This window comes from Chaetura pelagica, unplaced genomic scaffold (genome assembly GCF_000747805.2).
Source record: "Chaetura pelagica isolate M959 unplaced genomic scaffold, ChaPel_1.0 scaffold26, whole genome shotgun sequence".
NCBI classification, from domain to species: Eukaryota; Metazoa; Chordata; class Aves; order Apodiformes; family Apodidae; genus Chaetura; species Chaetura pelagica.
Window position 1 is genome coordinate 51976 of NW_009953793.1, and position 26825 is coordinate 78800.

At 47.2% G+C, this 26825-nt stretch overlaps 1 protein-coding gene across 1 annotated transcript in view; it reads left to right on the forward strand.

Annotated features, from left to right (window-relative positions):
* Positions 1-12599: 12599 nt before the first annotated feature.
* The window catches only part of GALNT13 (polypeptide N-acetylgalactosaminyltransferase 13), a 71224-nt gene continuing 56998 nt past the window's right edge, over positions 12600-26825 (forward strand). The window contains exons 1-2 of the mRNA XM_010001066.1: positions 12600-12719; positions 26461-26627. Of these exons, the coding sequence (XP_009999368.1) occupies positions 12628-12719; positions 26461-26627 (259 nt within the window). The 5' untranslated portion in view covers positions 12600-12627. The remainder of the gene's footprint in view (positions 12720-26460; positions 26628-26825) is intronic.

Consider the following 26825-nt stretch of genomic DNA (forward strand, 5'->3'; position numbering starts at 1 on the left):
GGAATGCTCCTTAGCTTCAGTGTGCTCTCCCTCTGAGGCCAGAGGGAATGCTGCCAGGGCTCCTCCTGAGTGTTGGGTAGCTGGTGGCACGTGTCAGCCTTGGTGGCAGGGCTGGAGGGATCAGGCTGCATGGCCTCCAGTTGGTGGCTCCAGCAAAACCATTGGGAAGAGAGGGACTGTCCTGAGCAGCCTAGTGGTGAGGGAAAAGGAGAGAAGAGGAAATAAGCAGTGAAAATAATGCTTTGAGCTGGGATGTTATCCAAGTAACTGAATGGCAAACCAGAGTGAAATCCCAGAGCTGGGTTTTGTGCAGGAGACTGGGGGCTTTCCAGGAGGGCAGTGCCTGCCCATGGAGCATCTCCTGTGCAGCTCCTGCCAGCAGGGATCCCCTGCCTTCTGCTGGGCAACCAAACAGCAACATGACATGGCCTAGAACAGCTGCTTGTGTGATCTCTCTTCCCTGAACATTGACGGGCAGGAGAAGGAACACCCAAGGAAGTTATTCCTTGTATTGTATGTATTGTATTGTATTGTATCCTTATTGTATGACAATGGTTTGTTAAAAAAACAACCAAACAAACCAAAAAACACAACCCCAAAGCTTTTGTTCTGTCATCTTCGTGATGAGTTACTGGTTGGAGTTGAAAACCTGCTGTTCTCTTGTGTGAAACTATACCAAGAGGATGTTTAGTAACTACCAAGGCACTGTTATTTAGAAAATAAGATTGTGTCCTGTAGCCACGTTTATGGGGAGCTACAAGCTGTTGGTTTTTAAGCAGTGGGGCTGTTGGCCCTGAGGGCCAGTGGCAGCCAGCTGCAGGCAGGGCTTGGAGCCTTGGCTTTGTCACCTGCAGCTGGTTGTCATCGCGCTCAGCAACCACCTCCATAACTGGGATTACAGTTTGTCCAGAGAGCTGGTGGTTGGCCCATCCCTGGAGACATTCCAGGTCAGGTTGGGCAGGGCTTCGAGCAGCCTGGTCTAGTTGCAGATGTCCCTGCTCACTGCATGGGGGTTGGAGGTTGGACTAGATGGCCTTGAAAAGTCCCTCTAACCCAAACCATTGGATGATTCATTCTGTGATGCTCCAGGACTGAGGTCTGGGGCCAGTTTCCTGCTTTTCCTGAGAAGCCCAATGCCCATAGCTGGGGCTGGCAGGATGCAGGAGGAGGAAGCTCCTGGAATTTGCAAAACAGCATTAAAATGCACGTGACACCAGACAGGCAGCTGCCTGCTCTGCCTGCTCTCCAGGTCCCAGCCAAGGTGCTACCTGCCTAATTTATATATCCCTGTTTCAATCAAAAGTTCCTTTGTGAAATACATTTCAATTTGTTTGTCACAACTGGAGACAGATTGCCAGTCACTGGGATGTGTTTACCAAGAAGCCTTTCACAGCTTATCTCCTGTGTACTCTGTGTACAGGGATGGCTGAGAAGGCCCTGTGATTAATTGCATGGGCCTTACACCCCTTTAGCTGCTGCCTCCATATTAACATCAGCTTTATCCCCATCTAGTCACTTTTATCTTGCCAAACACCAATCATGTAATTATTTCCTCAGTTTCTTACAAAGCTGGGAATATTTCCTTGCACATTGCTGATGGTCTGGTCACTGCAGAACGAGTGAGATTCAGGCTGACATCAGACCCTGAGTAAAACCAGAGTTTTCTGCTCTCTTGGGCTGTGCAGATGTGGGCTGGTTCCTCCCTGCAGAGGTGGGACAGAAGCCTGTGCTCAGGGCCTGGCACATCCCTGTGGAGGGAGATTTCAGAGGGCAGGCTGCAGTCCCTGCAGTCTGCAGGTCATTTGGAAGCTCTCCAGTCTGATTGGTGTTTTTTGGGGGAAAATGAGGGTTTTTTTACCTGTAATGGAAAAGCATAAAGTGGTATTTCCAGCTTCCCCTGTGGTCCAGTTTCAGGGACACCAAGGAGACCAACAGGTCTTTGGGAAGTTCCCATCCCAGCTCAGCCTGGGCTGGTGGGACACAGAGGGGTGCAGAGGGGTGACCCAGCTCCAGGGCATGGGCCCCACTGCCCCCCATGGAAGGGCTGCCCCTGCCTCTGCAGAACACCTGAGCAGAGGGGTTTGTGACTCAAAACAGAGGTGTGGGGGTATAGGAGGATCAGCAAGGCAGATGAGCATTTGGGGTGAAAAAACCAACCTCCCTCCCCCCCAGAAAAGAAGAAAGCACAGAGGATGAGTCCTTCTGTCTCCCTGTCTTCTGAGTGTTGCCCTGCTTACTTGTGCAGCAGTCCCTGTGCACTGCCTGCTCTGGCTTGTTAAATAAATTGAATGCTTGGAAATCTATTGGGCTCTGCTTTTCTTTCCCCCTTTCTTATCTTGAATTTTGTGCTTTCTATTCTCCACTCCACCAAAGACCTCAGCACTTCTAATAAGCCCTTGTTTGAGGGGGTTGTTTTCGTTTCCAAAGGAGCCCTATCTCTGCTGACAGCTGATGAAAAATATCTGCAGGCAGAATGCTGGGAAAAAATAGCATTTTCATTCTTGGTGGGCATGCTCTGTGTCAGCTCCCTTACCCCTGTGTGCACCGAGATGGTCATTGCAGAGATGAGCTGTTCATTCTTCTGCTTGGAGGTAAAGCTATTTTTGATAGACTTTTTTTTTTTTAAGCAAACAGACAAACCAAGGCACACTTCAGAGCTGCTTGAGGTCTGCTGCAGGAGGTTCACAAGCAGCAGTGCTCCTTCCCAGTTGCAGCTGTGAAGTGGGGCTGGCTGAAGCCCCGTGAAGCACGTGCAGGTCCCTCCTTCCAGCAGTGCTTGGTGTGTGCAGCTCCTGGGCACACGTGGGAGGAGGTGGAGGTGTCTGCAGAGGGTTGTAGATGGCTCTGGTTTCCAGAGCTTGGAAGATAATCAGAGTTCTGCTGTAAATTAACACAGCCTGGTTGGCGTTGCTAGACGTGTTTCTGAGACCCCACCTGGAGCACTGGGTCCAGTTCTGGAGTCCTCAACACAAGAGGGACATGGAGCTGTCAGAGCAGGTCCAGAGAATGGCCACAAAAATGCTGGGAGGGCTGGAGCAGCTCTGCTCTGGAGCCAGGCTGGGAGAGTTGGGGTGTTCAGCCTGGAGAAGAGAAGGCTCCAGGGAGACCTTAGAGCAGCTTCCAGGGCCTGAAGGGGCTCCAGGAAAGCTGGGGAGGGACTTGGGACAAGGGCAGGGAGGGGTGGGATGAGGGGGATGGATGAAAACTGGAGGAGGGGAGATTGAGGTGAGACATTAGGAAGAAATTCTGTGCTGTGAGGGTGGTGAGAGCCTGGCCCAGGTTGCCCAGGAAAGCTGTGGCTGCCCCATCCCTGGCAGTGTTGAAGGGCAGGTTGGATGGGGCTTGGAGCAGCCTGGGCTGCTGGGAGGTGTCCCTGCCCATGCAGGGGGTGGGACTGGATGATCTTGAAGGTCCCTTCCAACCCAAACCAGGCTGGGATTCTGAGATAAGCCCAGAAGAAGAGTTCTGCTGCAGGGTAATGCAGCCTTGTTGGCATTGCTAGAAGGGTGGGAATTCTGCCCTGGGAGGACAAAAGTAGTTTTCTGGTTTAGTGCTTGATGCACTGGGCTTCTCTGAGTGACACCAGTGGCTTGGAAAAGGCAGGCAGGGATGGTTTCAGGTGCTGCTGGGCCTCTCTGCTGGAGAGAGACTAAATGAAGTAATTCTGCTGCTTGGAAAAGCAGTAAGCAAAGGATAAGCTGAGGATTTGTACAGGCATAAATAGGCAGAGGAGCTTGATTAGGGATTCACTGTGTCTCCCAAGGTAAAAACCAATGAAAATGTGAGATAGCAAATCCAAAGCAAATAAAAAGGGACACTTTATTTCTTTGCAAACAGTGTTCAGCTAAGTCATGCAGTTCATTGTCAAAAAGATAAATAGATTTAAAACAGGAGCACACAAGCTGGTGGTGATCTGTGGGACACAATGATCTGGGAACAGCCTCACCTCTGCACATGGAAATCTCTGGAATAGTTATTTCAAAAACTGTGTCTTACCTGTTGTGCCATGATCAACCAGTTCCTCTGAGACAGTTTATTAAGGCAGCCAGACCTTTCTCCTCATCTAGGACAGGGTTTGTTGTGGTTCACTGGAAGCCTTTCCCAGATGGACACAAAACAAAGAGAGGCTTTTTGGTTTTGGTTTACTGAGTTGCAAGAGTAAAAACTGGAAGAGGCCTGAAAACATGTTCTCAGTTCTGCTGTTGATACTGTTTGTTCTTGTGTTTTTCATAGTTCTGTTGTAAATGACTTGTCAGAGAATATTTTACTTCATTTGAGCACTGACCTGTCAGCACAGACTTTGGTTTGGTCAGTGGACACTTGACTTCCTCTGTCTGGTGTGCTCTGGTTTGTCCCTTTGCTCAGTTTCCCACACATACTTCTAACTTTGTCCACCTGTGCTCAACTCTTAAATATTCTTACAGACCATCAGCTCTCCAGTTTTTGGTGTTAGCTCATGAAAATTCTCTTTCCTCAGGTGTGTCAAGGTACAAGTATCATTCACTAACTTATTTTGCTGCTTGGAATTCATCTTGGTTTCCCTGAAAGGCTGTAAAAACTCCCTCTTCAGAGGTTTCAAAGCAAGTATGAAAACAAAACAGCACTCCCCACAATGGATATGTTAAATCCAGTTGTGTCCTGGGGTGTGGGGAAGGCTTAAGTGACTTTCTGAGATCCACTTCCATCCCTCTTCTTCACTAATATTCTTTCTTTCATCTTACATTTCAATAGTGGCCAGTAGGCTGCAACCCTGAGTTCATCCATCAAGGTGATTTCCAGAGCAGAGCAATCTGGGTCTCTGTTCTGTTAAGGTTTTTCACAGTGTGAATTCTTAATATGATGAGATTGAGCTAAGACAGTCTTTGTGGAAGGGAGAAGTGTGAAGAAGAGGAGGCTGAGGGAAGACCTCATAGCCCTCTACAACTACTTGAATGGAGATTGTAGGGAGGTGAGAGTTGGGCTCTTCTCCCAAGTGAATGGTGACAGGACCAGAGGACATGGCCTGAAGTTGCCCCAGGGGAGGTTCAGGTTGGACATTAGGAAGAATTTCTGTACTGGAAGAGGCCCTGGAACAGCTGCCCAGGGAGGTGGTGGAGGCACCATCCCTGGAGGTGCTCAAGAAACGTGTGGATGTGGCACTTCAGGGCCTGCTCTGGTGGCTGAGGTTGTGGGGTTTATATCTGAGTGATTTGGGGTGGGGTGTGTGTGGTTGGTTGTGTTTGTGGGTGTTTTTTGGTCAGGTGTGTGGGTTTTTGTGGTTTGCTTTGTTTCTTGTGTTGATGGTTGGACTTGGTGATCTCAGGAGCCCTTTCCAACCATGACAACCCTGTGAGAAATGAGGTGTGTGTGTCCCCTGCCCCTGGCAGCTGTGATGGGACTAACGTGCCAGCAGCAAGTGCAGCCTTCCTGCTCTCTATTTGGTTTGTCATTTAAGGTGTGTCTGTGTGTGCATGTGTATTAACAACATGTGTGGGTGAAAGTGTTTGTCTCCTGCCTCCTTGCTGGACCATTGCATCCATCTCAGGCTTGTCCTCCTGTCAGGATGGATTTCAGATCTGCAGAAGACCTTGCCCCAGAATCATCCCTGCTGAAAGCAGACAGGCTTTCTGATGGTGGCACCCAGATTATTTGAGCTGTGACTATAAGGAGCTTATTGACAACGATTACACAATTAGTGAGGTGGTTTCCATCTCCAGGGCACACGTGGCAGGGACCTCTGCCTGCTGAAGCACAAGCCAGGGCACACCAAGGACACGCTGTGTAGGTGGCACGAGGTCTCAGGAGCTCCACTGGCTCTGCTCATCCCTCCTCAGCTGAGGTGTCTCTGGGGAAGGGCAGAGCTGTGGAAAACACAGCCTTTGCAGTTGTGAAATACTTCAGTTTCTTCAGCCTTCCCTGGAAGGGGAATGTTCCCTGAAGTGTTTCTGATATCTAAAAAAGAACTGCTCTGACTTAGAATTGTCTCATGGAACTTGTATAGAGGAATGAGACATAATGAGCTTTGATGGTTGCAGAGGATTAAGGCATTATGTGTAAACTCACTAAATGGTATTTAGGGCTGTGTCAGAGAGACCTTCTGAAACATTTAGGGTGGTAGAGCTGGCAACAAGCTGTTAATGATGGCCTGAGTCTCACTTCACTCTGTGAAAGGGAACATGGACAAGAGAGGTTGGAAATCTCAAGTATGAATCAAAATAAGGTATTGTAATTAAGTTCTCATAAAAGTGAATTAATCTGGTATGCAGAAATAATTTTCCCAGTTACTTTAGCCTATAAATCCTCATCAGTTTTCCATATGTCCTGCCTCTCTCTGGGGGCAAGTTTGGAACCTGGTGCTGGAGAGGTTTGTTTCCAGGTGCTGTAGGGGAAGATGCTTCCCAGCTTCCCAGTCCTTGTGCCCACCAGTAGCCAGCACCTCTGTCCTTGAAGTTCAGAAGGAATTGTCCATTAAATAAAAACTCCATCAAATGCCCAAGGAGTGATGTGGGAGACACCACCAGCCCCTGGAGACCCACCAGCAGGGCCAGGTCTCAGGTGGGGCAGAGTTAGTGAAGGAGAGTGAAGTGTAACACTACAAGGCTGCACAGTGTCCCAGCAGAGGGGAAGCCTGAGAAGCAGTCAGGTGGGTTTTCCAGCACAAAGGAAAAGCAAATAATGGAGGAGTCAAAGATTTTTGTTTCCTGTTGTTTTGGTTATTTACTGAAACTTCTGGCTTAATCAGCAGCAGGAGCACTCCTGAGGTATTTATGGATCAGCCCTGCTGAGAAGCCTGTTGATAGACAGCCAAGGCATTTCTGTGTGGAAAAATGAAATATATCTTTTCCATGCTGGCTTCAATCATTGTAGCTATCCCTGAATCCTCCCACATCCTCCTTCCCATTGCAAATTATTTAAATCAAGAGCCTGGAGGGTAAGTTCATGCCCTTGGAAAAGTGGCAGCCCTGTCCTCTTCTGGTGGGGTTGGGCAGGGAAGGGCAGCTCTGGATGGGGACAGGCAACATTCTGGGGGGTGAGTCAGCTCTTGCCATTGGGAGGGGGAAACCTGGAGGCTACAGACCTCAGACCTCACCTAGCTGGAGGATTTGTATGATTTTTGGCATCATTTGGGCAGTCCCTGCTTGTGAAGACCCACCTCTCCATTGGCACGGTGAGGGATGGAGTTCTTACTCTCTGCTGAGTCATTTGAAATCAATGAGCTTTGCAATGCTATCAGAAAGAGGTGTAAAAGCTGTGTAGAAAAGGTGGTTTTGACAGTAAATTCAAAGTACTCTGCAAGGAAATGGTTGACTGTGCTCATTTTAGCTTATAACCACCAGTACAGGTGGAGTAATTCATAATCAGGAGCTTGTGCTCACTGGTTGGTGCCTTGTTTGCCATCCATACATTCTGAATACTTAAGGAACAGATCATTGCTGGTTTTTTAATCCTCCAGATGAAGGGATTCTGTGTTATGTTTATATTATCTGATTTAAGAGTGAGTGTGTGTATGTGTATGTGTTTTACATAAAGATTTTGGTGTGGAAACTTGAATACAAGTTGGGTACTTCATGAAATACTTGGAGCAGTTTGATTGGAAGGGAGCTGTGCTGATGAAGGGGCTGTACAGCCTAGAGAGAGGGTAAAGCAGAACCTAAAAAGGTGGTCAAGTTACAGTTTCAGTATTTGGAAAAAGAACAAAATGGTTTTGTTTGCTTGGGGTGCATATGAGATCATGCAGTAGAAATGTTGTTAGTGGCTTTGTGCATCCAGAAAGCCAGCCTTGGTGACACACCTGGTGTTAGAAAGGTTCTGGCACCATTGTTAGAGTCTTAAATCTATTCAGTTCTAGCAAAAAAATCACATTTCTGGGAGAATCACACAGAATCACAGAATCCCAGGGCTTGGAAGGGACCCCAAAAGCTCACCCAACCCAATCCCCCTGCCAGAGCAGGATCACCCAGAGCACATCACACAGGAACGTGGCCAGGGGGGTTTGAATGTCTCCAGAGCAGGAGACTCCACAGCCTCTCTGGGCAGCCTGGCCCAGGGCTCTGTCACTCTCACAGCAAAGAAGTTCTTTCTGAGATTCACATTGAACCTCCTATGCTCCAATTTACACCCATTACCCCTTGTCCTGTCACTGGTCATCACTGAGAAAAGCCTAACTCCATCCCCCTGACACTCACCCCTTACGTATTTGTAACCATGGATGAGGTCACCCCTCAGTCTCCTTTTCTCCAAGCTGAAAGTTCTCCAAGCTAGAAGTTTGCTCAAATTGAGTATTTACAAAGATCTTAATTTGCTGAATATTCTTGTCATCTCTAGCCTGGTGATGTTTACTTGGCTCTTATTTTAAACATACAATAACAGCATCCCAGCCTGGTTTGGGTTGGAAGGGACCTTAAAGCTCATCCAGTCCCAACCCCCCTGCATGGGCAGGGACACCTCCCACCAGCCCAGGCTGCTCCAAGCCCCATCCAACCTGCCCTTCAACACTGCCAGGGATGGGGCAGCCACAGCTTCCCTGGGCACCCTGGGCCAGGCTCTCACCACCCTCACAGGGAAGAATTTCTTCCTAATGTCTCACCTAAATCTCCTCACTTCCAGCTTAAAACCCTACCCCTTTGTCCTATCATTACATGCCCTTGTCAAAAGTCCCTCTCCAGCTTTCCTGTAGGAAACATTTTAAAAATAAATTAATCAATTTAAATTTAGAATTTAAAGTAAATTAAAAATTAAAACAAATTATTATTTTAATAGGTTAAGGACGTCAATATTTTACATCTTGTTTGGAAGATGGGAAGTTATTTTCAATGCCATGCAGAGGGTGAGGTTGCATCTGCTGGGGTTGGGATGGCTGAGGACACTTTCCTGCAGGGGCTCTGGGATCACAACTCCTTTATTCCATCACGGGGTTAGAAAACACCCAAAGAGCTTGTCCTGGGGACGGTATCCACACCCAGCAGTTAGAAAAACATTCCTCTCTTATCACCCTTAGTTAGAACAGGCTGGTGCTGGTTAGAACAAAGCTTGCTGAAGAAATAAACATCAGTAAAAGGAAGATGGGCTTCATCCTGGCTCCCACCAGGACAACCTCTGGAAGAGCCAGTGTGTATGTGTTTGTTAATTCATAACCCATGCACGTCCCCTCTATAAAGATTTCATGAATTGAGGTCAGTGAATTTTAACCACAGCAGAATGGAAGGTGTTTCTCCATCACTGGGAGGTGTGAGCTGTGATTGAAATGTAATCTAGCTGAATGAGTGCCTGCCAGCAGAGAGGCTGCTCAGCAAGTTGGATAATAAGCATCAGGACAGGGAAATCTCTTTGAAATTGTATCCTGATGGACCTGAGTAAGCAACAGAAGAACACAAGCTTGTCAGGAAAATCAGTTTTGCAGATGAAGGAAGATGTGACTCTTGCTTTCAAGCAGGAGAAAGGAGAGTTTTCAGGCTGTGTGGGATCCCAGTCCCAGCGATGGTGCACTGGGAACCAGCTGGGGCTTTGAAGGAGCTCCCAGTGAGCTCACCCTGGAGCAAACAGCCTCTCCAGATCCCTTCCTATCACCTGTCTCAGCACAGGAAACCCTTCACTGGTAGCATTCCACACAGTTTAGGGAGGTGCAACTTGGGTAGCTGGCTTACCTCAAGGAGAGGCAGCAAATTTACTGTCCTAATAATGGCTGAGCTAATAATGGGTTGCTAAATTACTTTTGGTTTGGGCTTTTTGTCCCCTAAATAATTTTTTTCTCATGAAAAGTTACCTGTTCTCACGGGGGAAATTGCCACTAAGGTATTTTTTTACAATACTAAAGTATTTCAGCAGAAAATGAAAAAGCACTTTGGTGTGCTGGCTCACTATTGCAGAGATGTTTGGGATCCTCCTTATGCTCTGCCTCTTGGTGCTCCTCCAGCTTTTTTGCCACCTGGTAGGTTATGGCAGGGTCCCCTCTCCAGGGTCCCTTCTAAGGGGTCCCCTCTGCTTGCCCAATAGGGTCTGTAAAGTCCTTGGAGCTAGTCCAGATCCTTAAATACAGCTTTGGAGGCAGGAAAGCAAACAGTTCCTCTTCCAAAAGATGATCAGACTGAAGGATGCCACAAGGACAAACTGCTGTCACCTTCTTATCATTCCTCTTTCTTCTTAGAGACATTCATCCCTTTGTGGTGGAATTCCTTCCTTTCCATTCACGTGGTGGTTCCCATGTTAAAAGGCACTGGCCAAGCTAAGCTCCTTTCTGTGCTTCTCACCTGTGTTTCTGTGGTTCCAACAGTCTCCCTGACTCTTTGTGCCTGCTCCCTGCTGCTGTTTTGATAAATCTGGGCCCTCTGCCTCTTCCAGCAAAAAGGAGGCAGAATTTTATTTCCATCAACAACATTTGGAGTTGGGGGGACCAGCTCTGCAAACTGTGGTCCCTGAGGAGCCTCATTGTTTCTCCAGGAAGTGATGACATAGCTGGGTTTAACTGCCAGCCATTGAACCCAAGGGGTTTATGTTTATGTGTTACATAAATGTGCCCCATGAAGTTTTCCAGGAGGGATTTGATAACATGGATAACAAGGACGTGTGTGTGTGCACGTGCAGGGCAGGTTCCCAAGGGGATTCTGCAGGGAGATGTGGCTGGGGAAGGTGCCTTGTTGCAGTTCTCATGCTTGCCAGTGGTGTTTCTAAATTGTTTTGACTGCAAGATGTGCTCTTCAAGATAACATTCTGCCTATTAGGGCTCATATTTAGCTGTGTAGTCATTAATCCCTTCCCCAGAGGCAGGGGGAGAGGAATTAGCACCTCTGCTCAGACACAGAGAAGGTGTCTGGTGGCATCTTGGGTGTGCAGCAGTGCTGCTGCCAGGGCCTGTTCAGCTCTCAGGAGGATGCTGCCCATCCCAACAGGTGTTATCCACTGAGCCTGTCATCCTTGGGAAACCATGTTGGACACAGAGGGCTTTGGAGGCACCACATTTAAGATTTAAGCATCTCCCCAATAGCAGTTTGATCTCCATGTGTCATCACGACCACAGCTGATGACCTCTCCTGTACCAGCCTAGAAATGTGCTACTTCTGATCACAAGGAAGGAGAGAAAAATGTCAGGTTGACACTGTAAAATGTTCTTTTCTCAACAGAAGCATAAAAGGGAACTGCACAAACAAGATTTGTGTGCCCAGAATCTGTAATCTTTATTTTTAGAAAGCCTTTTATGTAAATTTCTACTAGGCTGTTCTAGCAAGCCCTGATGTCTGACCTGCTTGGAAAAATTAACTGATTTGTTCTTAAGAAGTCACTTACCTGTGCATTTTGTGGAGAAATCTTTATTCTCTTAGCTTTTTCTGTTGTTGCAAAAAGAACAGTTTTAATTCAGCAAGCAGAGAAGCCCTTGTCAGTCACAGCCTTCTGGGATATTAAGCATCCCATTTTTCAAAGTCATTTTGATACTGAAGAGGAAAAATGATGGTGATGGCTGAAAAAAGAGAAACCAGGAGGATCCCTTTGTTCAGGTGAAATGGTTGTGCTGGAGCAGGGCATCCAAACAGGGAGCTTGAAGAGCACCTTGAGCATCAGTGCCTGAGCAGGATTGGGGGTGTGAGCTCCTGCTGCAGCATGGGGAGGGCAGGCTCTGCTGCCTCTGGGGACTAAGAGTCATCACCAAAGGCAGATTCATCAGTATTAATTAATCAGCCTCAGCCCAAGAGGCTCAATTTGAAGCATGGATGTAAATTGGCTGAAAAACAGAGGTGGTTCTTGTTCTGGTGGTTGATGGAGCACTGAGGTGATGTGTAGCTGGGAGGGGAACTGGGCTCTGCTGCTGAGCTGCTCCCTGTGGTCAGGGAAGGGTGTCTGAAGATTTTACTGTAGAATAATGACTATAATTACTTGTATACCTGGAATGTTTCCTTTCTTTTCATGTGCTCCCTTCTAAAAAGGCAGCCTGTCTTTATTCTGGTCTGCTTGCATGAGACGATGCTGTAAGTTTCCTTAAAATCCCACATTGACTGTATAAATGTTTCTTAGAACTGGTGTCTAATAATATGTAAAAAAACCCCTGCCAGGGTTGGGGGGCTCTTTTTCTCAGGACAGTGTGGTTTGGGGTGGTTTTGTCACTGAAGACGACATGATTTATTTGCATAAATTAGCATCTATGGGATTATGCTCTCACGTGCCTGGTAGTTAGAGCTAAATAAAAGAAATTGGTTGGAATTAGTTCCTCAAATATTGTGCAGAGCTATGGAAGTGTTTTCCAGGCCTTGTCTGTCTGCAGAATCTCCCAGAGGATCTGGTGCTGTGCTCTGTAATCCTGGGGTGCATCTCCTGGGAATGGTCGTTTGTTGGACTTGAAATTCCAACAGAATTCCAGAAGCTGCAAGTGAGCAAATCTGGGGATTCCAATAATCTTAAAGAGGATGTCAATATAAACTCAGATCCAGGTGGAGGGAAAACCTCACAGTGGAGCAGAGAGCAGGTTGTGCTGTGTGGTTACTTTGTTAACTCTGCAATTTTGGGAGTTCAACAAGAAATGTTAAAAAAACTCTTCTGCCCCCCGCCCCCCAACTAAAACTTGGCTCTTGCTCTTCATTTCCAGCTGTTATTTCCCGAAACCAAGAAGGGCCTGGAGAGATGGGGAAGGCTGTGCTCATTCCAAAGGATGAGCAGGAGAAGATGAAAGAGCTCTTCAAAATCAACCAGTTCAACCTGATGGCCAGTGACTTGATTGCCCTTAACCGGAGCCTGCCCGACGTGAGGTTAGATGGGTGAGTGTCCTGCTGCCACCTGGGGAGCTGTGGCACCAGAGTGCAGGAATGAATTCATTTGCATTTCCAGGAGAACTGGAAGGTTTTTAAGTGATGAGAATATCAATATCAGTTTTATAAATGTTCATAATTATGCAGCCAGCATTTCATAGGTAATCCCAGACTGGTTTGAGTTGGAAGGGACCTTAAAGATCACCCAGTTCCAACCCCCTGCATGGGCAGGGACACCTCCCACCAGCCCAGGCTGCTCCAAGCCCCATCCAACCTGCCCTTCAACACTGCCAGGGATGGGGCAGCCACAGCTTCCCTGGGCAGCCTGGGCCAGGCTCTCACCACCCTCACAGCACAGAAGTTCTTCCTGATGTCTAACCTAAATCTCTCCCAGCTTAAAACCCTTCCCCCTCATTCTATCACTACACACCCTGGAACAAAGTGCCCCCCCCCAGCTGTCCTGTAGAACCCCTATAGCACTTGGTTTTATCTTTATTATTATATTAATTGACACTTTAACATCATTAAACAGAAGATGCAGCCGATACCAAAACCTACACACAGGGTTTAGGTTTCTTTTAGTTTGATCCCTAGATATTTCTGGAATAATCAGAATTTGATAGAGCAATTTTCACAATGTTTTGCAGCAGTACCAAAACTGAAGGGTGATCTGTGGTTGGGGTTTCTTGGAGGTTTGGGGGTTTTTTAAGTCTAGTGACTTATAATCGTCATTTTTGAGTGAAATCTGAAGTCTGTGTGGTGAGTTTGAGACTGTGGAGTAGCTTGGGGGAGTATTTCATCAAGTCCACTGAGTTATTTTAAATGGAATTTTAAGGATTCATTTTTCCAGCCACAGCAGTGGGCTCATGTTTACACGTGGATTTGGTGTGAAAGTACAAATGTGCCAGTTTATCCCTATTTAGGTGGGGGTTCCTTTTGCTACCTAAAGATCCTGGAGCAAGTGATGATACTTAAAAAATTGATTCTAGGTCTGCTGTATAAATAGTTTTCAGCAGGGAGGATTTCTGCCTGGCTCCCAGGAGCAGTGTCAGGGCTGGCTGCTGGAGGGGCTGTTGAGCCCATTTTGTTGAACTCAGAACTTTTGCACAGAGGGGGATTTTCCCAAGACTGGAATGGGATTGCCCAATGGGGGATTGCCAAGCTTCCCTACTTTTGGAAGCCAATTTTTAGGGATGGGCACCTTTTTTTTCCCCCCACTTAATTTGTCACAGAAACCTGGTGTTGATTGAATTTTATGTTTTTCCAATTCATTTTTTTTTCCCTGTTCTCCTCCACTCACATAAATAGTCTGATCTGTGGGTGCTGCAGTTTACAACAAGTGACAGTTTCAGAGACATGCAGGCAGAGCTAAATGGAAACCAAGTGGTCAGGTCTTCTAATGTGTCCCATCACTTCTGCTGTTTAAACTGAATTGTCACTCAGCTGAGATCCTGCTTATTGTGCTTGGAAACGAAATTCTTCAGCTTCCCATTTAAAACAAAAGAAATACTTTGCTCTCTGGAGTTTCTTTGTAAATGCCTGCCAAAAAACTGGAGGTAGAAGCACAACTTCACCAACAGCACCACATCTCCAGGGCTTGGGAACCCCTCCAGGGATGGGGACTCCCCCCCTGCCCTGGGCAGCCTGGGCCAGGCCCTGACAGCCCTTTGGGGAAGGAATTGTGCCCAAGATCCTCTATAAATGAATAGTTCTGCTCAGTCTAAGGGAGATGGGCCACCTACTACTGAGAGAAATCTGTCTTAAGTGCATTACTTTGATCCAAAGAAGTTCTGTGTTCTTTGTTGAAAGGACAAAGTATTAGGGGATTTAGAATAAAAATCATTTTCTCATTTTCCTCTTCAGACAGATGCTTTCTGTACATACCCTGTCTTTAGGGAGCATTAAATTGCTCTGAAAGCCAATTCATAATGCTTTGCTATTGGAGAAGAATACAATTTTATGGTTAATATGTTTAGCTTATGACAGGAAGACAGCTTTTTATTGACATGGGGGACAGAGGCTCCCGCTTTGCTCTGGGTGTCCAACCTACTCTGCCTTTCCCATTATAAATGCCAGTTTTTCCTGTGGGAGCTGGGAGGCTTTGTGTGGCAAGGTGAGATGAATAGAAGAGAAATATGTGCTTGCTAGACGTGGTGTCTGGTGGGAAACCCACTCCAGGGGTGTCTGTGGGCAGTGCTGTGCTGTGAGTCGTGAGGAGCGGGTGAACGGACCAGGGTTGTCGCGGCTGGAACGTGTTGGATCAGTGGGTTGTTTGGGAAGCAGCTGCAGTAAATGCAGGAGAAGACTTGAGGCCAGAGAGACCAAACTTTGCAGGAAGATGGTCGGGATAAGGGATCAGCCCTGGGGAGCTCTGCATCGTGGGCTCAAGTTGCTCCATGGAGGTTTAGGTTGGGCGTTAGAAGAAACTTCTTCACTGCAAGGGTTGTTAAACACTGAGAAGGGCTGCCCAGGGAGGTGGTTGAATCCCCATCCCTGGAGGTGTTGAAGAGCTGTATAGATGTGGCCCTGAGGGACATGGTTTAGCACTGGACTTGGCAGGGCTGGGATGGTGGTGGGACTCAGTGGTCTTATAAAGGTCTTTTCCAACCAGAATGACTCTGTTCCTGTGATCACACTGAGTGAGGTGTCTGCAGATGGGGCTCTGGGCAGCAGCCAGGCTGCTCTCCACTCCTGTCATGGTGCTGGTGATTAAGGAGGGAAGGGCATTTGTAGAGGACTCATTAACTCCTGGCACTGCCTGACCTCCCTCTTTTATCTATCACATGCCAACATTTTGCTGTGCCTAAGTGGCATTTGGCCTTTCTCTGGACGTTTGCCACGTCTCCAAGTCTCAGTCTGGGTCCTGGCTGCCCGTGCAAGCATCTCAGAGGATCTGTGAGCTGTCGGGTTGGGGGGGGCATCTCAGGGGCTGCAGGGGGTCTCAGGGACTGGCACCAGCCCTGGGCACCTCAGCCCTGGTTTGCACGAGGTGGCCCTGCCTGATGCAGAGACCTTCATTCAGACTTAGGCAGGTTCCATGTTGAGCTGCTAGCTGAGCAGCCAAGTGCCCTGTTCTCAGTGATGTCCTCATCCTGCTCCCAGCAGGGTCAGGGCCAGCTCAGGGCAGGACATGCTGTGTCCAGCTTCCCTCCCCATGCCTTCAATGGAAATAATACTCCAGCTCACCCCTTTGCCCCATATTTATAAGGTTTTATGATTTCCAGCTGTGCTTTAGCCCTAAATACAAAGTGTCATCTCCTGGTGCCATTCCCCACTGCCTCTTCATTTTTACTGGGCTTGTGCATTGTACTGGTATCTCCACATAGCAAATCCATGTCTACAAATAGATGTAAGAAAAATGATAATCAACAGCCCCAGAAAAAGAAGAGCCTTGTGGTGACTTCTCATTCTAGAAATTAATTCTTCAGTTTTGCTCCAGTACGTTTATGGGGAAAGTCACTGGGAAGAGGGCAGGGAGAGGGAAGTCTTCCAACCCAAACCAGGCTGGGGTGCTGGGATTCTGTGAAGTCATACCCTGACATGGTGGCTTTGTCATTGTTGTGGGTATTATATTTGTATAGTCAAGTGTTTGATATATGTTATAAATTTGTATGACATATATATTTTATATGTATTGTATGTATCTAAAATGAATCCATTCCTTCTGTTCCTGCTCTGGCCTTCCTCCTTCCTTTCCCTCTTCAATCCTCACTGCACTTTTTATGCATGTGGGGAATGTTACCCCATCCTCTTAACGTGGGTGTACAAGGTTCTGCTTTGCCAAGGCTGCTGCTGTTTGCACAGTGGCTTGTGTGTCCATCTGGGAGTCAATCCACAGTCTGGAGACTCAGAGTAAGGACCCAAGATGCTTTGGCTGCCTCCACCACTGCAGATGGAGCCTGGGCTCTCATGGTTTGGGGTCATTGCTGCTGAGGTGCCTCCAAGTGATCCAGGTGGTGCTGTGCAGCGTGGAGGGGCTATAAATGGCAGCAGAGTCTGAATAAGAAACATGTATTTAAGGAGGAAGAAAATCTGACAGAATCTTAGGGTTGGTTTTTTTTACATGAGCACACAAGAGAGCTCCTGAAACTTTTAATGATGTTTTGTTGCTGAGGAAATGTTTGATGGCTGTGAGCTGATTCTGGATTTAGATTGCAACCACAGTACTTGTGTTTGTGAGGTGAGGGAGATTTTTTTCCTAAGTAAAATTGTTATATTTCTAAAAAAAAATAAAAAGTGTCCTGGTGAGAGTGGCAGGGAGACAAGGCTGGGTTGGTTGGTTGCTGGCTAATGAGAAATTCCCTGTAGAGTTTAGGGAAATGAGACAGCTGCCTCTTCTCTTGTCCTTCTCCCAAACAGGGGTGTTTGTGCACAGACCTGCTGGGATGTCCTGCCCACCACAAGGCCCACGAGAGCCTGCTCTGGCCTCTGCAGGAGCCAGTTTTCCCATCAGGACACCACCAGATCCACCTGAGTGCTGTAAGGAAGCAGGGTGGCTGAGTCCCCTCCTGCCTCTGCTCCTGTGTGGATGCAGCAATTCCAGCTAATGACTGTGCCTGCCACACAAACATCTGACTTGCTTCCCATCCCCCTGCTGGTGTCCACCAGAGAACGTCCCTCTATTGCCTGAGTCCTGCTGGTAATGGCCAGCTTGAGCAGTGTCAGGTCTAATTTGGAGCAGCTATTTGTTAAACCTTAAACCCAATTGAATTCAACGTAGAAATGTTTAGTTTTATTTCTGAGTATTTTCTCTGGCAAGGGAAGAAATCCATCTTCAATCTCTTCTGTGTGAGTGAGGTGCTAAGTGCTGTTCTACAAATTGCCAAACCATTATAATTGGATTTTCTTCCTGAAACCCAGGCTGGAGGGAGCTGCTGCCTGGTGCTTGTGTGTGTGAGCTTGGAGCATGTGGTTCTGATCAGAAACAAGCTCACACCGTGATCCTCTAAACAGTAATCATGGCTTAAGCTCAGTGCCACAGTTTTGTGTTGGCTTTTCAAAGCAAAACCCTTGACAAGTAGTCCCGGGGTGTGTGTGTGTGTGTGAAAAGACTCTGGGAGAAGCCTGTGTGGAAATGGCAATCACTGCCTGTGAAAATTTCCTTTTGTGAATCATCTGTGGAAATCCTTTAGTGCCCTGAACTCTGTGTTACAGGGCAGGAAGCTTTGATTAGGTGTTTTGTTGTGGTTTTTTTTTACAAGACCAGAATTTGTTCTTCATGCAAGTTGGCCCTGATGAGGGAGGGTAAATTGTTTTATTTCATGATAGACACATCTAATCCATTTGCCTTGCACCAGAAATATTGTGTTAGTTCTTTTTCCAGCTCTAAGTCATAGTGGATAAAGTACATAAGAGTTCCTTTGTTGCCAGGTTTATCTCCTTACAGCTTCATATAACTAAAAGCTAATTTATTTTTAAAGATAGATGCAGTCATGCAGAGAGAAACTATTAACCACCTATGAACAGGAAAGCTCAGGGAGTAATCAGTAATTAGTTTTGGCTAGATATTACTTTGAAATGACAGCTGTTTGGTGGGGGGGAATCACCCAGGGTTACTGCCTGTAGGGAGAGAAGGTACATCCAGGTAATCTGTGTAACATCAAAGCCAATTCCCAATGGATAAATTAGCTAAAGACTGCTAAGATTAAAAAAAATAATAATAAAAATTCTCCAGTAATGAGGAAAATATGTCCCTGAGTCAACAGGTTGCTTCTAAACTGGTTTTGTTAACCTTTCATATGCACTTTCCTGTAACAAAAGGAGCAGTTAAATTTGTTGCAATTTCCCCTTTGCTGCTATTTCTCCTATAAAAGTTGGGGTTTGAGCCCATTCTCCTTCCATGCTGTTGTAATGGTTCCTGCTCATCCTGCCAGCAGGGTCAGGACCTGTGGTGAGAGCATCCACATCAGCCTGGCTGAGCTCAGGGAGGGAGAGGAGCTCGTTTGGGTCTCACTTCCAGATAACCCTACATTGGCATTTCCAAGTTGTGTCCTGGCTGTGGAGCATCTTGGTGTATTTGGGGGAATTCCTCTTAGAATATCTTTTCTAACCATTTGGGAGCTGCTGTTTCTGAAGGCAGCTCTCACCACAACAGCTTCCCAGGTTTTTGTTCATCACTTGTGCTGTGGAGGCAGGTGAGGTGCAGATGGAGCACCAGCTGTGCTTATGGCCCATCCTTTTCTAGCTTGACATCTTCTTAATGTCTTTCTCATTGTTGACCTCTCAGTTTCCCTTTATGGCAAAAAAATGCTCTTGTCCAAATCACTTTATCAGGCTGGCAGTTGGTTATTTGTGGTCTTGACTAGGAGCAAGCAGTGCACAGGTGAGAATATTCTCTGTGTGTGTGCCAAGTGGAGCCTTCTGTACTGATGGAGCAGCCATGGGTACAAAGGGGAGGCTTTTTATTCAAACACCATCAAGCAAAGCACCCGTGTGCAAGAAGGGAAGCAAACCTGGATGCTCAGCAGAGGTAGATCTGTGCAACCCCTTGAGAGGACAAGGGGCAACAGTTTTAAGCTGAAAGAGGAGAGATTTAGGTTAGAGATCAGGAGGAAATGCTTTAGTGTGAGGGTGGGGAGAGCCTGGCCCAGGCTGCCCAGGGAAGCTGTGGCTGCCCCATCCCTGGGGGTGTTGAAGGGCAGGTTGGATGGGGCTTGGAGCAGCCTGGGCTGTGGGAGGTGTCTGTGCCCGTGCAGGGGGTTGGAACTGGATGATCTTTAAAGTCCCTTCCAACACTAACCATTGTATGATTCTATGAAATGGCAGTGGTTTACTCTCCTTAGTCTTTTAAAAATGTATGGCTAGTGCACAGTTTTAAAGTATTCCAATGGAATGGTGCAAGGCTGTTCAGGCATAAAATTGCTTTCTCCATGTCCCCTTGGCCTGGCAAGTCAGGGCTCAGCCCCAGGTGTGACTGCCAGGGCTGCTGTTGTCCTGACCCAGTGTTGTGGGGAGCAAAGTTCAGCTTCTATAGGTGCCTGGAAGGGGGACGTGGGAATGAGTCTCCAGATTCAACTGCAAAGTGAGAGGAGCCTGCAAAATGATATTCAGCAGCAAGAAGCAAACTAATCACTGTTTCTTTACTACAACAGGAGTCATTGAGCAGTGAATCACAGAATCCCAGACTGGTTTGGGTTGGAAGGGACCTTAAAGCTCATCTAGTTCCACCCCTCTGCTATGAGCAGGGACAGTTCCCACTAGACCACATTGCTCCAAGCCCCATCCACCATGGCCTTGAACACTTCCAGAGAGGGGTTAATGATTTAACCATGCTATTATGATTTTTTGTTTGTTTGTTTTCAAGAGGATGGGCAGTGAGGCAATCAAATTCTGTCTTGGCCTTGCTGCCTGTTGGGTGATGCTTCTGCCAGCAGGTCAGCAAGACAGACTCACTTCTGCAGGAAGCACAGGCAGGCAAAGCACTGAAGATCCTTGGGTCAGCAAGAATGAGGAGAGCTTTGGCATGACAGGGCATCTCCTGTTAACTCCAAGCAGAAACAAAGTCCAGTTAAAAGCATCTGCCTGAGGCAGTCCTGGCCCTGCAGCAGAGGCTCTGGCCACCACCCAGGTGGGCTCCTGTTCTGCTGCACTGGCCCTGGGGGGGTTGCAACAGCAGGAAAATCTGCTTTGGGGTGTCTGTCCCACTCTGCTGCTGTGGAGCTCTGTGAAGGCAGCAGCATGTGCAAATGCTTTCTTTGTTTCTTATATCCTGTGTTGCAAATGGGAATAAGAGAGCTGGGGATGCAAAATGAATAGGGGAAGTTTGGGGTGAGCTTGTTGAATTTCCAAGAAGATTCCACAGTAATATAATTTAAAAATGGCAGTGGAAATAGAATGACAATAATGGACAAAAACCATCCCAGAAAGCCTGATCTGGTCAGTAATTCCCATTACAGAGCTTTGATTCTCACTGGAAAAGGTGGAGAAAGTACAAAAGGGTCTCTAGTCGAGTCCTCTGGAAAAGAAATAATCCCCTCTACACAATGTTCTTTGCTGTTAATAACATGGTGCTGTATTATTATGGGTTTTGTCAAACACACAAGGGACTTTGGGCCATTAGTAAATGGCTGCTGAAGTAACTTCTAAAATATTCAAATGGGTTGGGGGTTGAAAATCCCCAAGGAACAGTTGGTACTTAGGGCTGTACCCATGGCCTTATGAACAGCAATATCTGCAGGTGGGAGTGAAGGGTCCTGGCTCCCACAAACTGCAAACCTTCTTATAGTCTGTGATGAAACAGCAGAGAACAATTTGCCTAAGATGTTTTCACATCCATCATCTGCTGGGCATAGAACTTGGTTAGCCTGGGAGGACGTTGGTGCAGTAGGATTCAGTGAGGCAGTGGAGCTGCAGTTCCAGCACAGCTCTGCTTTCCTCTGAGTGAGTTACATTCCAGTCCAATCATTTTCTCTTTGCCTTTTCCTTGCATGAATTTCGGTTGATAATATGTAAAGGTGGTGCCAGGACCATGGGTTATGGCTGTGGTGGAGCTGTCAGCAGCTCTGCAGCTCCTGGGGTGCCCTGGGCTTGTGGCAACCGAGGACACAACAGACCAAGCTTCAATTAATGCTCTTCTGGCAGGGAACTCAAACACTCAGGCTTTTCTTCTATTCATAATTAAGCACTGTATCTTTAATTTTGGAATTTTCTCCAACTTCCAGGTTTTATCTACACTGGGTAGGAGGAGATTGTTCCAGGCAACAGGATTCTTGTAGTGCAAGAGAAATAAGTCATTGCTTACTAGGGGTAGTTATCTTATACCCCAGGGTGTGATTTCTAGAAAGCAAAACTGAAAATGAGCAGTGGCACAACTGACAGTTCTGATGGGGAGGTTTGAGGTGTGGAAGGACTCCCCAGATATTGCTGTCTGTAGAAGTGCTGGCCAGAGGCCCTGGCTCCAGGCAGGTCTGGAGGAGGCCTCAGCAGCTCTAGTTGCCTTTGGATTCTGGTTGCCTTTCTTGGAAGTGTTGAAGGGCAGGTTGGATGGGGCTTGGAGCAGCCTGGGCTGGTGGGAGGTGTCCCTGCCCATGCAGAGGGGGTTGGATCTAGATGGTCTTGAAGGTCCCTTCCAACCCAAACCAGTCTGGGATTCTGTGGGGTGTGGATGTGACACTAAATGAAAACAACAGCAAGGTTTACAGTTCACTGGGAGGTAACCACACCTGTAAAAAGATGAATTGATTGATTTAGTTCACTTCATGAGTTCTGATGCCCTTGCAGTTTGTCACCTGCAGTGCTGTCCCTTTCAGCAGGGGCTTTGCAGAGCCCTCGCTGTGCTCTGGTCGGTTCATCACTTCTGCTTACACTGCTCTTTGGTCTGGGGTTTTCTGTGCATCACTGGGAAATTAGGAGAGGGGCTTTCTCATGCCTTGATCCACTTCCAGGTCCTCAGCTCTGACCTTGTGATGTGGCTCATGGATGTGAGGGATGTGCCTGAGGGGACGGTCCCTGCCTCGGCCCCAGGGGTGGTTTGGGGTTGCTGGGGAATTCCTGAGGCAGCAGGGAATGTTCAAGGCCATCAGTAGCTGGAGAGAAACACAGCAGCAGGCTGTGATATGACACAGCAGGTTTTTAAACCGGACTAATTTTAAAATGCAAGAATTTGGAGTGGAAAGAGATGGGAACTCAAGCAAAAGAAGAAGAAGTGCAGAAACAAATTATGTGTCACTGAGGCAAAGGAGGAGAGAGGAGCTTACGTTTCTTTGAGGTGTTACCTACTCACTGCACATATTAATGTGTTTGCACAGTCATGGATACTCTGTGCTGCTGGAAATCTGGATTCCAGGCAATCTAGCACTGCAACAGTGTATTCCAGAGCACTGCTTATCCTAACCATGCAGGGGGTTGGTGTGAGATGATCTTTAAGGTGCCCTCCAACCCTTCTGTGATTCTGTAAGTGGTAAACACCCACCTGTGAGGGAAGAGACCTTGCTAACCCACAGAGCTGAGTTCAGGTTTCCTATGTGCATATACATACAGATAACTAAATATGGGTACCTACCTGCTTATATGAATCCATATATAATATATATTTTAGATACCTGAATAAATATGCTGCCACTGTTGCACTTGTAATATTAGCCAGAACATAAATATGAATTAAAAGCAGAGACAGATGCAGTGCCTGGCAAGTCAAGGGTTTATTAATTTAACATGGGGAAATGTTGCATTCTCCCTGTTCTTGTCCCACCACTTCCTAGCATCAAAGACTGCAGCTTGCAGTGTTCCCAGTCCCTCAGTCTGTGCCTGGAATTCAGGATCCCCTCAGGGGATTCTGACCAGGGATCTGCCTTACCAGCCTTTTCTGTGTGAGTGTTAATCTTTTCTGTTTTCACTAAAGCAAAGCAATAAAAGGTAATGACTAAATAATCATGAAAATCCCTCAAGTCATATAAACTACAAACATTTAACATGGTTCTGCATGTTCCCAAATACATCATATAAAAAACCCTACATAATAAATTGCATGTAAAAGTTACATTCTCTCTTTTTTTTCCCCCTCCAAATACTTTGCTTTCATATGTGATCTTTTGCCCTGGGTTGCTTCCCTGGGAGGTTCAGCACAGTTCTGGAAGGGGTGAAATCCCAGTTCAGCCCTTCACGCTCCTGTTATTTGCACACAGCCATTGGGAAGGATGGTAAATACATAGAGTCTTGCTTTGTTTCCATGTTCCTGACCTTGGAAAATGTGTTTTTCTCACATTCAAACAGCTGTATTTCCTTCATGTGTATTCATAAAGCAGCAGCTGCTGAGTGTGAGCAGCAGTGATGTTCCTAGGGCAGCGTTCCTGGTGTCCGTGTGTGTTGAACAATCAGGGCACATTGGGAACAGTGTTGGGGTGCACAGGGGGAGCCCCTTTCTTTGATACTGGTGAGGATCAGATGAGTTCTGTAGCATTTCTCCAGCTCTTGGTGTATTTTTGAATGAGAAAGAAGATGCAGCATGAGTCACTGTTGTCATCTCAGTAAAGGGACGTGGAAGGTTTTTATCCTTCGTGCACTCAGAGACACTTCCCAGTGAGCAGAGCATGGGGTGGGTGTTTGGGGTTGAGACACCTGCAGAGTGGGAATGGCTGGATACTGAGCATCCCCCAGGAGGACACAGGCACTCCAGAGCCCAGCTCCTGGAGGTGCTGCCCTTCTCCTGGGCTGTGCTCCACCTGGATGCTCAGCCCGTGGGGCAGTCCCCGGGAAGGTACTTTTGGATGTAGGGGGTGATACAAGAGCTGATCCACAGGGGAAAGCCATGGGTTTGTTCCTGCAGTTGTGGAGGGACTGACAGTGCAGAAAAACTGGCCAGGAGTGGGGCTTGGAGGGGGCATCTGAGAGAGGAGAGTGAGCCAAGAGGGGTCCTGGGGTGGGAGCCTGGGCACGTGCAGGCTGGAGCGAGGAGGGAGAGCAGGGCACAGGTTGCTCACACTTGTAGGGCTGGTGGTCGTTTCCCATTGCACGTCCTGTGAACAGCAACAGGAATGACTTAAAGAGCAGAGCAGTGATTATACACCCACTGCATGGTTGTGTTATTACTGATCTTGGTTGCTATAACCTCCAAAGCGAATCGGATGCTCGGGGAAGTTGCTCGGAGTGAGTTTAGTGCAAACTAATCCATGTTCCTGCTTCTGCTGGAGACCAAAGGTGTGTTGGTGGAGCCTCCCCGTGCAGAGCAGTCCCCCCTCCTGCCAGGCTGTGTCTCAGGCTCTGTGTCTCCTGCCTCTCTCCTTGCTAAACTACAATGACTGTTGCAAAATATGGGACAAGCAGAATAAATTCCAGCTTGTACCTGCTTTGCAGTATGAGGTTAAGCTCTGGGAAATAACCACTGCTGAGCTCTGTGTGACAGCCTGTTGCTTTGTCACTCTTTGATACTTGACTTTGAGATGCTAGGGCTGGCACAAGGCACCTTCCAAGGGCAATTCTGTGAGTGGGGAAAACTTCATCTCTGCCTTGGAAACAAAGACATTCAGAATGTCCTTCTTTGGACACCCTGCCCTGCTGGGCTCCCCCTCCTTCAGACACCCCTGGGTAAGCAGAGGGTGTCCTGGATGATAATTAGTAGAGGACTCTTATTTGTCTGAATCTAAATCGTAACTGATGGTTGGATGTATCATGAATTAGGTTGCTGAAGTTGTGAAGGTGGGGTGACTACCAGCAAGCTTCAGTGCTCCTTGTCAGGTGGATTTCAAGACTGAGAGGGGGATGTGTATATGATTTATAAAGAGAGAGTCACTGTTAGCATCAGACTTTCTGCTCTCAGATCCAGTTATCAGTGACTTTTGTGTCTATATATATAGATATATATGTATTATAATACACATGTTACACATAGATGTGTGTAGATAGGTGTCTGTCATTGTGTATATAGGTACACCATGAACCTTTCACCTGTGCCTCAGCAACCAGGGATATTGTATATTCTTCTCTATTCTCTCCTCACCCTGCATTTTGAAAGCTGTGGTCACAATGTTGTTTTATCTCTCTTTCCTTAAATGTCAGTGAGGCAGAAGAAAAGGTTAAAAGGAGTTTTGTTATAGTAGATGATGTTTAAAAAAGAAACTGTGTGGACAGGCTGACTTTTCTTCAGGGACCTTATTCATCTGTTCTCCTGGCCCTTGAAGAGAAGTTTTCTGTCAGGAGGAGGCTGCTCCTGAGAAACTTCTGCACTGGGGCTGGCTGAGTGTTCAAGGAAGGAGGGACAAAAGTGATGTGCTGAGCCTGGGTCAGTCAGAGAACATAGGGGATGTAAATGCTAATGAATAACTCACTCCCCAATGTAGAGATTTTAATGGAAGCTTCAGATTTGTGGTATTAAAAAGAAGATGCCCTTAAAAACTGTACATAATTTCTTCTCACTTTACTCCCAGCTTAATTCCCTAGTGTGTAGGTGTGCTGCTGAAGAACATACCTACCCACTCCCCTGTTCCTTCTGGAAGGGCTTTCCTGGACCACAAAATCATACAGTAGTGAAAATAGCAAAAAAAACCCCAAAAACCCACTGCAGATGATTTTAATAATCCATATTAGGTGTGTTCAGGTGATGTGGCTTGACCTGTGTGGACAAGCTGATGTAGGTGAGGTTGTATTTTTGAAATGTGTCCAAGGTCTGGAGCAAACATGCAGAATTTTGGGTTGTCTTTTTGTAAGAAGTAAATAGCTCCCACCAAATCAGAAGGGTTTGGTGTCTGTTGCTCAATTTGCCTTAATTTCTACATTTTCCAAAAGCCCTTCCACTGAATGGGCATGTAGAGCATTCTAGAAAATAAGGGATTTTTTTCTCCTTTTTGAGAAGCTGCCAAAGATGGGAAGGTCTCAGTTGCTTGTTTACTTCAAACCACAGAATGTGGGATTTCTTACAATAAAATACTTGCTTGACCTGGCTGTAACAGCTTGATATGCTTTATGTTAACCTGCCTGTGCCCTGTGTGCATCTCAGAGTGGTCTGTGGGCAGTGTTGGGATGTGGAGATGCCGGGTGTGGATTTCTTGGAGTCCAGGGGAGCTGTGAACACAGTGGTGCATGTTCCTCTGCATCCTCTGCTGTGTTTTCTCAGCAAGAAAACAGGGTTTGAAATTCCCCTTTGGGGAGCTTGGAGAAGCTCAGTAACCTCTTTGAAATGTGTCCTGCTCAACAGACTCAGAGCCCCTTTTCCAGCCCGTCCCGCGGGTGGAGCTTTTTTAAGGTTTTCTTAAAGACTTAACCCCTTCTTTCCTCCTGTGTTTTTTTTTCCCCTCTCTCTCTCTGTTTTCTGGGGCAGGTGCAAGACCAAGGTCTACCCCGACGAGCTGCCCAACACCAGCGTGGTCATCGTGTTCCACAACGAGGCCTGGAGCACTTTGCTCCGCACCGTCTACAGCGTCATCAACCGCTCGCCCCACCGCCTGCTGGCCGAGATCATCCTGGTGGACGACGCCAGCGAGAGAGGTGGGCTCTGGGGAGGGGAGCCCTAGTGCCAGGGTGGGGGGTCCTGCGTGGGTTGGGTGGTCAGGTAGTGAGGTGGATCAGGAACTGGTTGAAAGGAAGGAGTCAGAGAGTTGTAGCCAATGGGGCAGAATCTGGTTGGAGGTGTGTGGCTAGTGGGGTCCCTCAGGGGTCGGTACTGGGACCAGTGTTGTTCAACAT